This window comes from Bubalus kerabau, chromosome 18 (genome assembly GCF_029407905.1).
Source record: "Bubalus kerabau isolate K-KA32 ecotype Philippines breed swamp buffalo chromosome 18, PCC_UOA_SB_1v2, whole genome shotgun sequence".
Taxonomy (NCBI): domain Eukaryota; kingdom Metazoa; phylum Chordata; class Mammalia; order Artiodactyla; family Bovidae; genus Bubalus; species Bubalus kerabau.
The window spans coordinates 53461826-53477112 of NC_073641.1; the positions used below are offsets into that span (position 1 = coordinate 53461826).

A 15287-nucleotide genomic window follows, 5' to 3' on the forward strand; every position below is an offset into this window, starting at 1 on the left:
CCCACATTGCAGATGGATTCTTTACCGACTGAGCCACCAGGGAAGCCCTTTTGGCACACATTTACAAATGAAATATAACCCTGAAATACGAGATATACAGTATATGAGCATTTTCTGCTTTTTACCCCAGCCATCCTAAGGGTCTATAAACTATGCATAGGAACTATCTTTTTTGGATTATATAATAATATACATGTATGTATGTATGTATGTATGCCTTATCTATCTATCTCTGTGCCTGTTTCTACCTATCAAAAGAAGAGAAAAGATGATTCTACATAAGTCAATAGTGATTTATATGATATATCAATGCAGTATTGGCCCAAGTAGTTCCTTAGGGCAATAACTCCCAAGTGTCAATTCCAGATCATTGCCAGTTTATACCAAAAAGGTCACCTCTGTATGCTATTTTAAAAGATTTTTTTGTTGTGAAGTTATTTTCTTCATAAATTTTGATGTTGATTTATTATAAAAATAATTATGTTAGTTGATAGCAAAGGCAAAACAAAACTTGGCAAATTAATTCCCAAATAATTTAAAAAAATTTTATGGATGAGATATAGTGATCTGAGTACATAGTTTTATTTGAGAAAAATTGAAGCTTTACAGGGTATGCATGGTAATTATTTGACTAAATTGCTGTATTCCACAATTTGGCCTTTGGTGTTGAATCCATGATACTTCTAAAGGCTAAATAGATCCTGTGTGGCCGAATCACAGTAAAACTTGTTGCTGTTTAGTTGCTAAGACATGCCCATATCCGACTCTTTGCAACCTCATGGATTGTAGCTTACTAGGCTACTCTGTTTACGGGATTTTCCAGGCAAGAATACTGGAGTGGGTTTTCATTTCCTTCTCCAGGAAATCTTCCCTACCTGGAGATCAAACCCGTGTCTCCTACACTGCAGGTGGATGCTTTACCATCTGTGTTACTAGAGAAGCCCACTTGACTCACCTGGAAACCCCCACAGTAAAATAGGCAGCTGAAATTATCTTTAGAGATCCCATGATCAAATTAAAAATTACCTAGTACTGAACTTGAAATCCCAATATATATGTTGTGTACTTACGTGTGGTCCTGTTTGTGCCCACCAAAACACACAGTTATATAGAAGGCAGATAACAGTCATAAGTCTGAGTTTTAACCATGGAATAAAAACAAATAGGGGCAAATAACTCTCATGTTTAGTGGCATCAATCTAAGTGCACAGGATTATCTAAGTTCTTCCTCTGACAAATTCAAATTTAGTCTAAGAATGTGTCACCCGAGGAGCACACTGCCTTCCTCTTCTGCACACTTGTCCTGCAATTTCTTCCTGATGCAAAGACATTGCATATATTAATAAATAAATACCTCAAAGCCTTTTGTATTTGTTTATTTATATAGTGAATTATCATTTTCATAGCTTGGCTCTTGAAAGTTAATCACCAAATTCCTAAGGGCATCTCACTGAAGTATTAGAATTTTAACTGTTTAGATATACCACTTTCGGGAGCAATTTAGGAAAATTTTTGAAACAAAATTGGCCACGATTACTTCTTAAAAAAAAAAAAAAACAACCTCCAAGAAAACATAACTTATATTCTCACCCCCTGGTGGGGTGGGGGGAACATAACAACAAAAACAGATGTACAACTTCTGCTTCTTTCTCACCATTTTACTTATTTATGAAGATAAAACTCATTCTCACAAACATAATGATACTATTTTTTTTTTCCTTGAAAGGACTTTTAAATAATCAGAGATTTTGTCTCCAGTAGGTATTTTCATATTTAGGCTAGAAAGCATTTACTTTGTCTAATTTAAAATGCAAGCAAGTACATTTTAATTTATTTTGATTATTAGTGAGAATTTTCAACATTGTTATTCTTTTTAGTTATGTGGGCATCGATTTACAATTATTCCATACCCTGTAATTGTACCTGCCACTTTTAACTCTATAAATATTTTACTGTTTATAAACGTATTTGTAAATGATTGGCCCAATGATATAAATTCTAAAAATGTCATTTTGGTTTCCTTGCGTGTTTCATTAAATATATGTATTACCCTGGTATGTAGAGTTCCCTTTGAAATCAATGACTGATTTCAGGTCTGATCTCAACTTTGTTTCAGATAATTCAGATAGTCAGTGCCGCAGACCGAGATCTTTCACCTGCTGGACAGCAATTCTCCTTTAAATTATCACCTGAAGCTGCCATCAAACCAAATTTTACAGTTCGTGACTTCAGAAGTAAGTTTAACCACATAAAAATTTAGCTTTTATCAGGCAACTTTGTAAAAGAACACAAAGGTATAAATCAATGCTCTTCCTAAAAGTACTCAACTTCTTAAAATACAGAAATCTATATACAAGAAATACAAAATTTATGACTAACAGTAAACTCAGTGTTTAATAACCTATATAGACTATATCTAATGAGGCAAGTTACTTCCATTTATAATGGGGGTATTCCCTTAATGAGTCAGACAACTAATATACTGTCCGGGAAATTACTTCTCATCTTTTAAATATATCATTTTTTTTTCCTGCACTGCTCATGCATACAAATAATTGTTTTATTTGTATGACACATGGTATGGTGCAGGCTTTTTAGTGAAAATAATACAAGTTTTCACTCTTACTGCAATACAACCTAAAGGGTAGATTCTCAATACTTTAAAGTATACTAAATAGTTTCAACTTCATAGTTAACATAAATTAACCTCGTGCTTATTTTATTAAATAAGATGATGTAATGCAAATCCTTTAACACAGTGCCTAGAACCTATTACCTTTAAGATAATTTTAGCCACCAGCTCTGTCATCATAACTACTTACATATCTACCACCACTGATACTAACATCACTGTTACTAATTATTTTTTATTTTTTACTGTTACTAATATTATTACATCTGCTGTTATTAAAATCACTACAAAAATACAAAGGATACTGGATTAAATACATTAAGGCTGGAAACTGATCAGCTGTTCTGACTTTAGTTAACCTGTTTATAAGCCATTTAAAGAGTTTGTAACTTAAACCCAATGACCTGAGAAGTCTTCGAAAGGTTTACACGAGAGCATTTTAGCAGATCAGAATGGATCCAGTGTAGAAAACAATAGAGGAAGACAAGACTGTATTTGATACTATTGCAGAAAATGGATGAAAGTGTCTTGAATTAGAGGCATGGCTGTGAGGATGGAGGTTAGTGACTTGGGGGATAGAGTACTTGATGATCTAGCTTGATGCTAGATCTCCGAGGTTCCATGTAAAAATGATGAGGAATAAAACTAGTAAGACTTGCAGACCATTGGCTTGGACAACTAAGTAGACAGTTATATCATTCAGGAACCAAAGTATTAACTGTTTTCCACCATTTTATATTTGCTGGAGAATCTATATTTGGTTACTCATAATAACATGAATCAGATCATCTTTACCTCATGATATAGTATATTCTCATGATCTAAACGTGTATTTGCCACTCATGCCATTTACCATATCCTCATTTTATCTTGTTATATTTTAAGTGTAATTGGAAGTTTTGTTGATTTAAATGGATAGATGCTTTTTTCGCCTTTATTTTATGAGAACATTTAAGTTCTGCTCTTTTAGTAAATTTCATTAATACAGTACAGTGTTATCAACTACAGTCATTGTACTATAATATAGATCTTCAGACTTTATTCATCTTATAACTGAGAGTTTTTAAGCCTCTTACCAACTTTATCCCATTTTTCCCCACTTCTAGTCTCTGGCAACTATTTTTCTACTTTCTATTTCTATGGGTTCTACTTTTCTTTTTTTCCTTAGATTCCCCATGTAAGTTTTATCATGCAGTATTTGTCTTTCTCTGTATGGTCTATTTCATTAGCATAATACCCTGCAGATTCATCCATGTTGTCATAAATGGCAGGATTCCCTTCCATTTTATGACTGAATAATATTCCATGTGTGTGTATATATGTATATCTATCTATATATATACATATATATCACATTTCTTTATCTAGCAATTGATAGTTATTATGATTCAAACTTCTTACAAATTTTAATGAATCTTGATGATTTAACACATTTTCTTTTATTTTCCATGTTTCTTATGCTGTTTTAAAAAAGTGAAAATGTATACATATATTCACACATATATACATAAATGTAGCAAAGATATAGAGTTGGGAAAAGTAAAAAATCAGAAATAGTATATTGATATGTGTCATATTTTAAAGACTACATTCTTAGGTAAAATTTTATACTGATTCATCCTTTATAATCTTTGTTCTCCTAATCATGTAAGAAAGCACAAACTGAGGTTTGTTTTCTCTGTGAGATTTTGACATCAGAAAAAAAAAAGTGTTTTGATACAACATATTTCTTGTCTTGTAAACAATTTTCTATTCTTTCTCAATAGAAAATTTAATTCTTACTGCAGACAAGATTAATGTTTCTTCTTTTCCGAAGGATTTTCTTTGATTACATCTGATTACATTTTGGCAGCTTTCATAATGATAAAAGAAATAATTGAAATATGGATGTATTTTCCTGACTCAAGAAGAGAGTCTGTTATCCTACCATTTAACAGATACCAACTTGAAGATTTGAAGTGATACTCACAGTAACCATCTTACCATACGTGTCATGTTTTGTAGACAACACAGCTGGAATTGAAACCCGAAGAAATGGATACAGCCGCAGGCAGCAAGAGTTGTATTTCCTCCCCATAGTAATAGAAGACAGCAGTTATCCTGTCCAGAGCAGCACAAACACAATGACTATTCGAGTCTGTCGATGTGACTCTGATGGTACCATCCTGTCTTGTAACGTGGAAGCAATTTTTCTACCTGTAGGACTTAGCACTGGGGCTTTGATTGCAATCCTTCTTTGCATTGTTATACTCTTAGGTTGGTTTCAATATTAATCACGTATTCTCTTTCTCTCCCTTGTCTGTGTATCTCTCTCCTCATTTTACTATGTAAATCAGTGTTTATTCATTGAGCTGCTGCATATAGATAGAAGGAAGACTATCTATACTGAATTATAGTTTTATTAAAGTTAATTTTCTACTTCCTACCACATGGAAATATACTGATAGACATAAATATCACCCAAAGTATGTTCAAACCCTAGGGAATTTTCAAGTATGAACAAACAGTTTGTGGCACTTTGTGCAATGAACTTTTCTATCCCATTTGCAGCAGCAGTTTTAAATTCATTTTTTTACATCCTGGTAATTGTTGTATTGTAGAATCTTTAAAATGACACTAGACAAAGAGTAGTTGTCCAATACTGGTTCAATAAAGAATTAAAGAAAAGAGAAAGCACAGGAAAGAAGTAAAGACACCTCTGAATTTGTTTTTTTCTGTCTAAAGTGCTGGCCAGAAGCAATTCTTATTCCACTTTTCTCAGATCTCCTTACATCAAAACTCTCACCATTCCCACTAGGACAGAACAGAATACACTAAAATACCGAGAAGCACAGCAAAGGGAAAGGATTGAAGAAAATGTATTCTGTAACATCTCTGTGAGAATGAAAACCTACTTCAGGGGCTTCCCTCTTCCATCAACTTTGTTTAGCTGACTCTATTTCATTTATTCATCCTCTACTGGATTCACACACAAAAATATATTTTTTTAAATTTTTATTTTTCCTGTCATTCCTTTACATTAAAATTGCAACAGAGGTACAGTTGGGCTCTGTGGAATCAGCTTATATCTATGCATGTGTATTATTTAACCAAAATACTCTGACAAATGTACATACACACCTTTATCTCTGGGATAGAAAATAAAAATTTAAAGTACTTACTAGGATATATGGCTTGGACGGTAAAGAATCCACCTGCAATGAGGAAGCCCGGCTTTGATTCCTTGATCAGGAAGGTCTCCTGGAGGAGGGCATGGCAACCCACTCCAGTATTCTTGCCTGAAAAATCCCATAAACAGAGGAGGCTGGTGGGCTAAAGTCCATAGAAGAGTTGTACATGACTAAGGCAACTTAGCACACACATGCTAAGTATTTAGCAAGTGTCCACCTTGCACCTAGGTATGAATTGCTGGTACACAGCTATGAATGTTGACACTCAGTCTTGCCATGGGGTCTGCTTACAAATCCATCTATTTGATCTCTGTAGCCAATCTCAGATCTCTTTAGATCATCTTATTCTTAGCCATTTTATATATTTCCTAGGGTGAGTGAAAGCATGAGAATCTTGTGGTGCCCAGGAACTTCTATTTGACTCTCAAGGACATCTAATCAGTGTCTTTTTCAGTCATGGCAACTCTAAAGCCATTTTATACATATGCAGGTCTCTCTATGAGGTTTAAACTCTCTCACAAACACTTTGGATGAACAAACCATAGTGTTTTCAGTTCTGAGATCTGCATAAAGCCCAGAAGTGAAGAGTGCTGAACATCTCTTCAAAACCCATTGTACAGAAGCTCTACCTTTATCTCCTCTATCTTCCTCCTTAATTTTGGAAGAAAAGGAAATAAACTTGCTTTAATCATCATGTAGTCTCCTAATTTCTAATCCTGTGACAAAATCTTCCTTCCAAACACTGTTGTGTTAAATACATTTGGCTTTAAATCTATTGCCACTGCTATGGAGGAGAGGGGAGAATTATTCCAGGCAAAATTGAGCACTGACTTAATGGTATGAATCTGTGTTTATTCACTCATAAAAATATATATATATATATATATCGAAACAATGATGACCATAAGTTGATGGGGGAAAAAAGAGATAGTCAATGATAAGAGTCTATAAATTAAGTATTTTAAAGTATGATCTTGTTTAAAGAAGGCCAGGTGATTACTAGGTATTTAGTTTGGAGAATATCTCAATATGGTAAGACACAGAATTTAAATAATTTGTGGCCTTGCTTGACGTAATTTGGAAAGCTGACTCTTATATTGTATATTCTTTCTCTTTTTCTCTTGTTTAATGCTTTTAAAAGTGACTTTTCTGTGATTTGTGTTTATTTCATTAGAAATAAAGCAATGTTAACACAATGTAAATCTAGATAAGATAATATCTAAGTGTCAGTTATGGGCAACAAAATTCAAGTTTTACTGTGTGCTAAATCACTTCAGTCACGTCCAACTCTTTGCCACCCTATAGACTGTAGTCCTCCAGGCTCTTCTGTCCATGGAGTTCTCTAGCCAAAAATACTGGAGAGGGTTGCCATGCCCTCCTCTATGGGATCTTCCCAACCCATGGATTGAAATTGAGTCTCTTATGTCTCCTTCATGGGCAGGCAGGTTCTCTTCCACTAGAGCCACCTGGGAAGCCCCCCAAGTTCTACTGTGTGTGCTTAGTCACTCATTGAATCTGACTCTTTGTGACCCCATGGATTGTAGCTCGCCAGGCTTCTCTGTCCATGGGGATTCTCAAGGTAAGAATACTGGAGTGGGTTGCCATGCCCTCCTTCAGGGGATCTTCCCAACCCAGGGATCGAACCTGAGTCTCCTGCATTGCAGGCAGATTCTTTACTGTCTGAGCCACCAGGGATGCCCAAGAATGCAGGAGTGGGTAGCCTATCCCTTCTCCAGGAGATCTTCCTGATCCAGGATTCAAACTGGTGTCTCTTGAATTGCAGGCTGATTCTTTACCAGATGAGGTACCAGGGAAGACCCAAGTTTTATTACTTCAATGCTATACAGTTCTATGTATGATTGGACAAACCATTCTTTTCTTTATTTTTTTCTTTAAATTAATTATTTATTAGAGTATAGTTGATTTACAGTGGTATGTTAGTTTCAGTATATAGAAAAGTGAAGTGGCATTCATATACATATATCCACTTGTTTTTAGATTCTTTTCCCATCTGGGTCATTACAAGATATTGCCTACAGTCCCCCGTGCCACATCATAGGTTCTTATTCATTATCTATTTTATATATAGTAGTGTGTATATGTCAATTTCATCTCCCAATTTCTCTCTCCCGCCTTTCTCCCTTGGTAACCAAAAGTTTGTTTCCTACATCTGTGACTCTATTTCTATTTTGTAAATAGGTCTATTTATACCATTTTTTAAAAATTCAGCATATAAATTATGTTGAATTATTTGCCTTTCTCTGCTTTTTTTAATTTTGTAAAAAATTACCTGATACTGAGATATTTAAACATATGACAAATGTAAGACTACCGTTATTAGAATTTGTAAGTTTTGCAATGTTTTCACTTTAGTTACAATTTAAAAATGAAACTGAATTTAAACAATGGAAATCAGCATAGATAGGATCCATACAGATTACAATATGTGTACTTTGAAAATAATAGGATGTCATTAAAACCTCAGCCAGCCCTGATCAATTTAATTTCTTATGGAGAGATGAGGAGATATAGTCTCACTTTGCCATTTTTGTCTTGTTCTAGCCATAGTTGTGCTGTATGTAGCTCTGAGAAGGCAGAAGAAGAAAGACACCTTGATGACCTCTAAGGAAGACATCAGAGACAACGTTATCCATTATGATGATGAAGGAGGTGGGGAGGAGGACACCCAGGCTTTCGACATTGGTGCTCTGAGAAACCCAAAAGTGATTGAAGATAACAACATTCGCAGGGATATAAAACCAGACTCTCTCTGTTTACCTCGTCAGAGACCACCAGTGGAAGATAACACAGACATAAGGGATTTCATTAATCAAAGGCTACAAGAAAATGATGTGGACCCCACAGCCCCACCTTATGATTCACTGGCAACATATGCCTATGAAGGCAGCGGATCAGTAGCCGACTCTCTTAGCTCCATAGAGTCTCTGACCACAGAAGCAGACCAGGACTACAACTACCTGACAGATTGGGGACCCCGCTTTAAAGTCTTGGCAGACATGTTTGGAGAAGAAGAGAGTTATAACCCTGATAAAGTCACTTAGAGGAGAGGCAAAGGTTAAAACACAGCCAACAGAAGAAATTTAAGGGAAAGGAACATAAATAGAAATCACGTGCGTGCACATGCACGCGTATACACACACACACACACACACACACACACACATACACACACGGCTTTCTAGGACAAGATTCCTTTGATTATCTGGTTTCTAGCAAGTTGCTGTATTTATCATATTGTCAGTTTTGGTTTATTCTGCCAACACAAGATAAATCCTCTAGTGTGTACTTGCTTGGTTTTGTTTTGTTCTTTTGGAAACACACTGAGACAAGCTCAGGCCTATTCAATACAATTTACCGACGTGACAACCTAGAACGAAGATAGCTATGTGGCATCACGGTGGAAGAGTGTTAGATTTTTCTTAATTCCACTAAAGTGCCTATTGAAACTCTTATCATTTAAAGCAGTGTAGACTACTCTCTGCTGTGATGGCATTGCAGGATTCAGACATAGAGGACATAAAACAAAGACACTGTCTTTATGTCAAGGAGCAATAGCAACATGCCGACTTCTCATTCCTTTTAAGGAAAGAAGAAGAAAACTTTCTGAACTCCATCTTCTTATAATTAAACTGCTCTTTTTTCTTTTTTTAAATGTATGCCAATATATATTTGTTTTTTCCTACCCTTTCATAAAATTGAAATAAATGCGATAATAACAAAGTCAATATGTAAGTCCCAAATTCTAAAAGCAATGTTTGATCTTAATATTAGTTCCTATTAAAAGTGTTCATGAAAATGTTAATTGTTTTCCAAAGAAATAAAATTTTTAAAAAGAAAATTAAAAAAAAAAAACCTCTTTATAAAAGAAGCCTCAGGCTGAAATTCAGATGAAAATAAATATTGGTTTTGTTTTAATATTGTGCCAGTGCATGAAAGGTTGGTTTTAACAAATCATCAGATCATTGCAGTCTTCAGTCATACCAAAAATTTAAGTTGTGTTATTATTAAACATTTTTGGGGAAAATTTCATTGATTTAAACAAGGGAAGAGAAATTTATATACAGTTTCTCAGAGTTTCTTACAAGCTAGTGATTCTTTGATGAGCCAGGAAGATAAAACAATTATCAAATAATGCAGAATGGATTTATAGAATTTCTAAAAATATTAATAATTACCAAACAAATGAAACATCAGGAACTTTGAAAAATTCAAACCAAATATAACACCTAAATGTACATTAATGCAAGATCTGGTAGTTGATTAATTTATTTTATTAACATGAATTTCAATTTGGAACATCATTCTATTGGAGCTCAGAGTTACTTCTTTACTCTATTATCTGCAATTCTAATATAAACAATATCATGACTCTCCTTTGTAAAAAACAACTTACTTTTTAGTTTGATGAAGTTTCTCAGAAATACTAGATTTTATAAGCAGACAAGTAAGCTGCACTCATATACTGATACATCACTTTTAAGTGAACTTTACAATATCTAGAAAGGCCCTTAACAAAACAGGTAACTACCTATAAAGTAAGAATATATTTTCTTAATATTATAACTATACAAGTGACTACTGAAATATTAAAACAATATATAGGAAAAATAAAAGTTACTTATGAACCCTTTCTGAAGACATCATCTATATCCAGCTGCGTTTCTGAAATATTTATACATATTTGTATTGCAAAGTGTGAAAGGAAACATGCACATATGGGGAAAATGGATAGATATAGAAGTCCTGTAGGCAGACTGTATTCAGTCCTATTCATTATTAAATGCTTGCTTCAGAAATAAATATCTGATAGTTATGTTGTGCCAATTTGGCCATTTGAATCTGCATTTCCCGTTGTTCTTTTGGTGTCTCATAACTGCAGACTCTACTTGCCTTCCTTATCAAGATCAATGGTTCTTCCCCACTTTGATGGCTATACCTTTGTCTCATTGCAGGGAACTGTATTCAGTCTTGATGGAGTGTAATAATTTGCAATATACTTTGCTTTGGGAAGTGTTCATGTAATTTTTTTAAAAAGCTGGTGATTCCATAACTATTTTGAAGGAAAAAAATATGTCAAAATATGTCAAGACCCACCAATTTCACGTGATGCTTAGTATCTCAGTCACGTGCCTTGAAATGACCTACTTCCCCTGTCTTCTTTGTGTCATCATTGCTTCTGACATATAAATACATGCAGAGGCAGATTTTCTAGCAAGGTGCAACAAGCATTCATTGTTGACAAGAATCAGCTGGAAGTGAATGCTTCTGGGTCTGCCCCAAGCTGGTGATTCCGTAACTATTCTGAAGGAAAAAAATGTCAACTTCTGGGTCCGCCCCAGCAACATGACTGGCTATGCCATGATGCAAGGTCCTTTGAAGAAGGTTACTATGCAAATCACTTCCAGCTGATTCTTGTCAACAATGAATGCTTGTTGCACCTTGCTAGAGAATCTGACTGCCTCTGCATGTATTTATATGTCAGAAGCAATGATGACACAAAGAAGACAGGGGAAGTAGGTCATTTCAAGGCATGTGACTGAGATACTAAGCAAGCACATGAAATTGGTGGGTCTTACTTGTACCAAATGAATAAGAAAATAATACCTTTTCTTAGTACCTCTATCTTTTATGTTTGCTAAACCACTGAATTCATTTGTTAGGGCTGCCATGACAAAGCAATGCAGACTGGGTGACTTGAACAACTCTTTCCCTGCAGTTCTGGAAGTTAGAAGTCTAAGCTCAAGGGGTCTGTAGAGTTGTTTTCTTCCCAGGGTCTCTTTCCTTGGCTTTTCCATAGTTGTCTTTTCTTCATTTCTCTGCAGGTTTTTGTCCCCCTCCCCCCAACCCTCGCCCAGGCTCATTCTCTTCTCTAAAGACAGCAGTCACACTGAGCCCACTCACATGACTTCTTTTTTTTTAATCTTCGTTAACTCATTAAAGGTCCTTTCTCCAAATATAGTCATATTCTAAGGTACTGATGGTTCAGTTCAGTTCAGTCACTCAGTCATGTCCGACTCTTTGTGACCCCATGAATCGCAGCACGCCAGGCCTCCCTGTCCATCACCATCTCCCAGAGTTCACTCAACTCACGACCATCGAGTCGATGTTGGTTAGGACTTCAAAATATGAATTTTATGGGGATGCATTTAGCCCATAAGAACCATACAGATGTTAACAGGAAAAAAAATAAAAAACATATTTGATTTACAACAAAGAGACAAACAAATTAAAGTGAAAAAAGGAAAAAAAAATCACAAAAGGAAATAAGTTCATGTACAATGGGAAACCGCAAAAGTGACAAGGTGAGCAGAGGTCTTTTGGTGCTCGTAAATTAGGAATATTATGGTACATCATTCACACTACTGAAAGCACTGGGCCTAATATTTCAATACTTGTAAATATCTAGAGATTCATTTTTATTTATAATATTGCAGTAAATAGCCTTCATTCAGGAGTTAAACAATATAAAAGTGCTTAAAATTTACATGGCAAGGGGTTGGCAATAATTATGCATAACTTTATAATTACATTGCATGTTTACCTTTACAGAAGTGTATGTGTACATATTCTATATAATATATGTATGTTACATATTTTGAAAAATGTAATCTTTGTGGTCAAAGAAGTATTAGATCAACACATGAGTGAAACAGTGGTATGATTCACTAGAAAAAAATTTAAAATTTATTTTGTACCAATTTTATCACTAACTGTAAAAGTCATTTGGGGTCAGAACCTTAAACTTCCTGTGATCTATCCTCTTTGGCAAAATGAATTTGTTGCTCTTGGCGTTATTTACGTTCCTCCAAAATTTCTTAACTCTTAAGTTCTAGTTGCATTTACATGAAGTCCATTAAATAGTTTACATATTTATTACATAAATCTATGAGAATCATAGAAATCTTTAAAACATAAGTCACAAGCTTCTTGAATTATGGATATGATTGGTCGTACATGGACTCACCATGTTCCATGTTAGAAGAGCTAGACAACTACTTCTTTTTTCTAATTTTATTTTTTAACTTTACAATATTGTATTGGTTTTGCCATATAAACTTCTTAAGTAATAGCTGTTAAAATTCTTCATCAAGATGGAATGACAGAGGTGTGCATATAAATAAAAGTTAAAATATAACCCTTATCTTGAGCCAAAGAGGAAGAACAAGTGTTTTGAAGAAAAGATTAGAAAGAATATGTTATTCCTTGTCTTTAAGAGGAGGACATTTTAAAAGTCCTTGGACAGGACTTCCCTGGTGGCTCAGTGATGAATATGCTGCCAATTCAGGAGACACGAGTTCAATCTCTGGTCTGGGAAGATCCCACGTGCCATGGAGCAACTAAACCTTTGTGCTCTACAACTACTGAACCTGTGCTCTAGAGCCTGGGAGCCATGACTGCTGAAGCCCGCACACCCTAGAGCCTGTACTCTGCAACAAGGGAAGCCAACACAATGAGAAGTTTGAGCATTCCAACTAGACAAGAACCTGTGTAAAAACAAAGACCCAGCACAGCCAAAAATAAATAAATAAAATTATAAAAATAATAATGAAATTCACTGGACAAGTTTTGGTAACTATTGTATTAAAATGAGAATTCCTGGATGTTCCATGGTAGTCCAGTGGTTAGGATGTTGTGTTATCATTGTGTCTGGGGTTCAGTCCCTGGCTGGGGAACTAAGATCCTCACAAGCTGTGCAGTGTGGCCATAAAAAAAAAATTGAAATAAAACAAAATAAGAATTTTAAAAAACAAATGCAAATATGCTAGCACTATATTTGAGGCAATTTCCAAGTATAGAGGGATCCAAAAAGAATTAATAAAATGTCAGCACGCTACATCAGTTTAGTTCCTAAGAGAAAAAGAATGAGAGTAGATAATTTTGTAAATCTCTCTCCATGTTTGAGAATTTCTGTTGACTCTTCTGTATGGAAAAAAAAAAAAAGAAAAAGTGAAAGTGTTAGTCACTCAGTTATGTCCAACTCTTTGGGTTTCTACGCAGTCTGTGGGAACCCAAAGAGTTGGACACAACTTAGCAACTAAACCACCACCACCAGCCAGCCATTCCCTTCTCCAGGGGATCTTCCTGAGCCAGGATTGAACTAGTGTCTCGTGTGTTGCAGGCAGATTCTTTATTGTGTGAGCCACCAAGGAAGACTCTCATCTAATGTACAGTTTAGCTAAGTACACAATTACAACTTGGAATTATTTTTCCAAGAATCTGAGTATTTCTTCCCTTATAACCATTGCTATAAAACAGTATACACACACATGCACATATATATTAATTAAATGATAATTGCAATTTGCAGTATGTTTTTGATTGCCTGTTAATCCTTTTATTCAAGTCCCTTATATTTAGCAGCGTAGTGGATTTTCACAGCTATCAGTCAGTGATTAAATTTCTCAAAAAGGAGTTAAACTTTATGAGGAATTTAATGCGTTTTTTGTTTGTTTGCTTTTATTGCCCAACTTTAAGATGAATAAATGGAAAATAGTGTGTTCAAACAACTTGCGCAGAACCAATAAATAATAAATGAATAGATGGCAAAGGCTTTCAATTGTGAAGAGTTTAAGTACATTTATTTTCAATTTCCATTCTGGGCTTCTCACTATATTCCACATTCTACACCGTTACATGTTACATCACAATGGCAAGTGTTATTAACACAAAATCCTGGGAATTCCTGGTCATACTACAAAATAATATTGTATTTTCTTAAGAAAAGGAAAAAAAAAACTTAAATGTCTTCGAATTTGAAATCAATATTACTCAATAATAATCATTATTGAGTAATCAATATTACTCAATAACCAGGATGTTAAGACACAGCAGTTGCCTACAATACAATTAAGAAATCAATTATACATGAAAGTACTGAACTCTATATTATTAAGAATCAGTGTATCTGATATGACATCAGTTTTCACTTTCTTTTAAATATTCATATTAACAATGTATTTACATGTGTACATATACATGCATACATATATATATATACATATATATGCATATACACATATATATATATTATCCTGACCTTAACTTTCTTGAATTTTCAATCCAATTTTTTCTATTTTCTTTTCCCATGTTTTTGTTGTTTAGTCACTATGTTGTGACTGACTCTTGCAACCCTATGGGCTGTAACCCACCAGACTCCTCTGTCCATGTGATTTTCCAGGCAAGAACACTGCAGTGGGTTGCCATTTTCTTCTCCAGAGGATCTCCCTGACCCAGGGATCGAACTCGCATCTCCTGCATTGGCAGGGAAACTCTTTACCCCTGAACCATCAGGGAAGCCCACTTTACTTCTAACCATCACTTAAATCTCCAACTTTTAAATTCAATTTATACCTCTCCCAGTCCATCATTCACTGACCATGATATTTGCCATGATTGAAAACTCCAGTATGTCATCACTGAAAATTACCTGAGAAAATCAGTAATTCTCCTTTTCTCCTCTTCTG

At 34.8% G+C, this 15287-nt stretch overlaps 1 protein-coding gene across 1 annotated transcript in view; it reads left to right on the top strand.

Annotated features, from left to right (window-relative positions):
- The window catches only part of CDH12 (cadherin 12), a 490487-nt gene extending 481623 nt beyond the window's left edge, over nt 1-8864 (top strand). The window contains exons 10-12 of the mRNA XM_055554844.1: nt 2117-2234; nt 4637-4888; nt 8365-8864. Coding sequence (XP_055410819.1) covers nt 2117-2234; nt 4637-4888; nt 8365-8864 — 870 coding nt within the window. The remainder of the gene's footprint in view (nt 1-2116; nt 2235-4636; nt 4889-8364) is intronic.
- Nucleotides 8865-15287: the final 6423 nt, after the last annotated feature.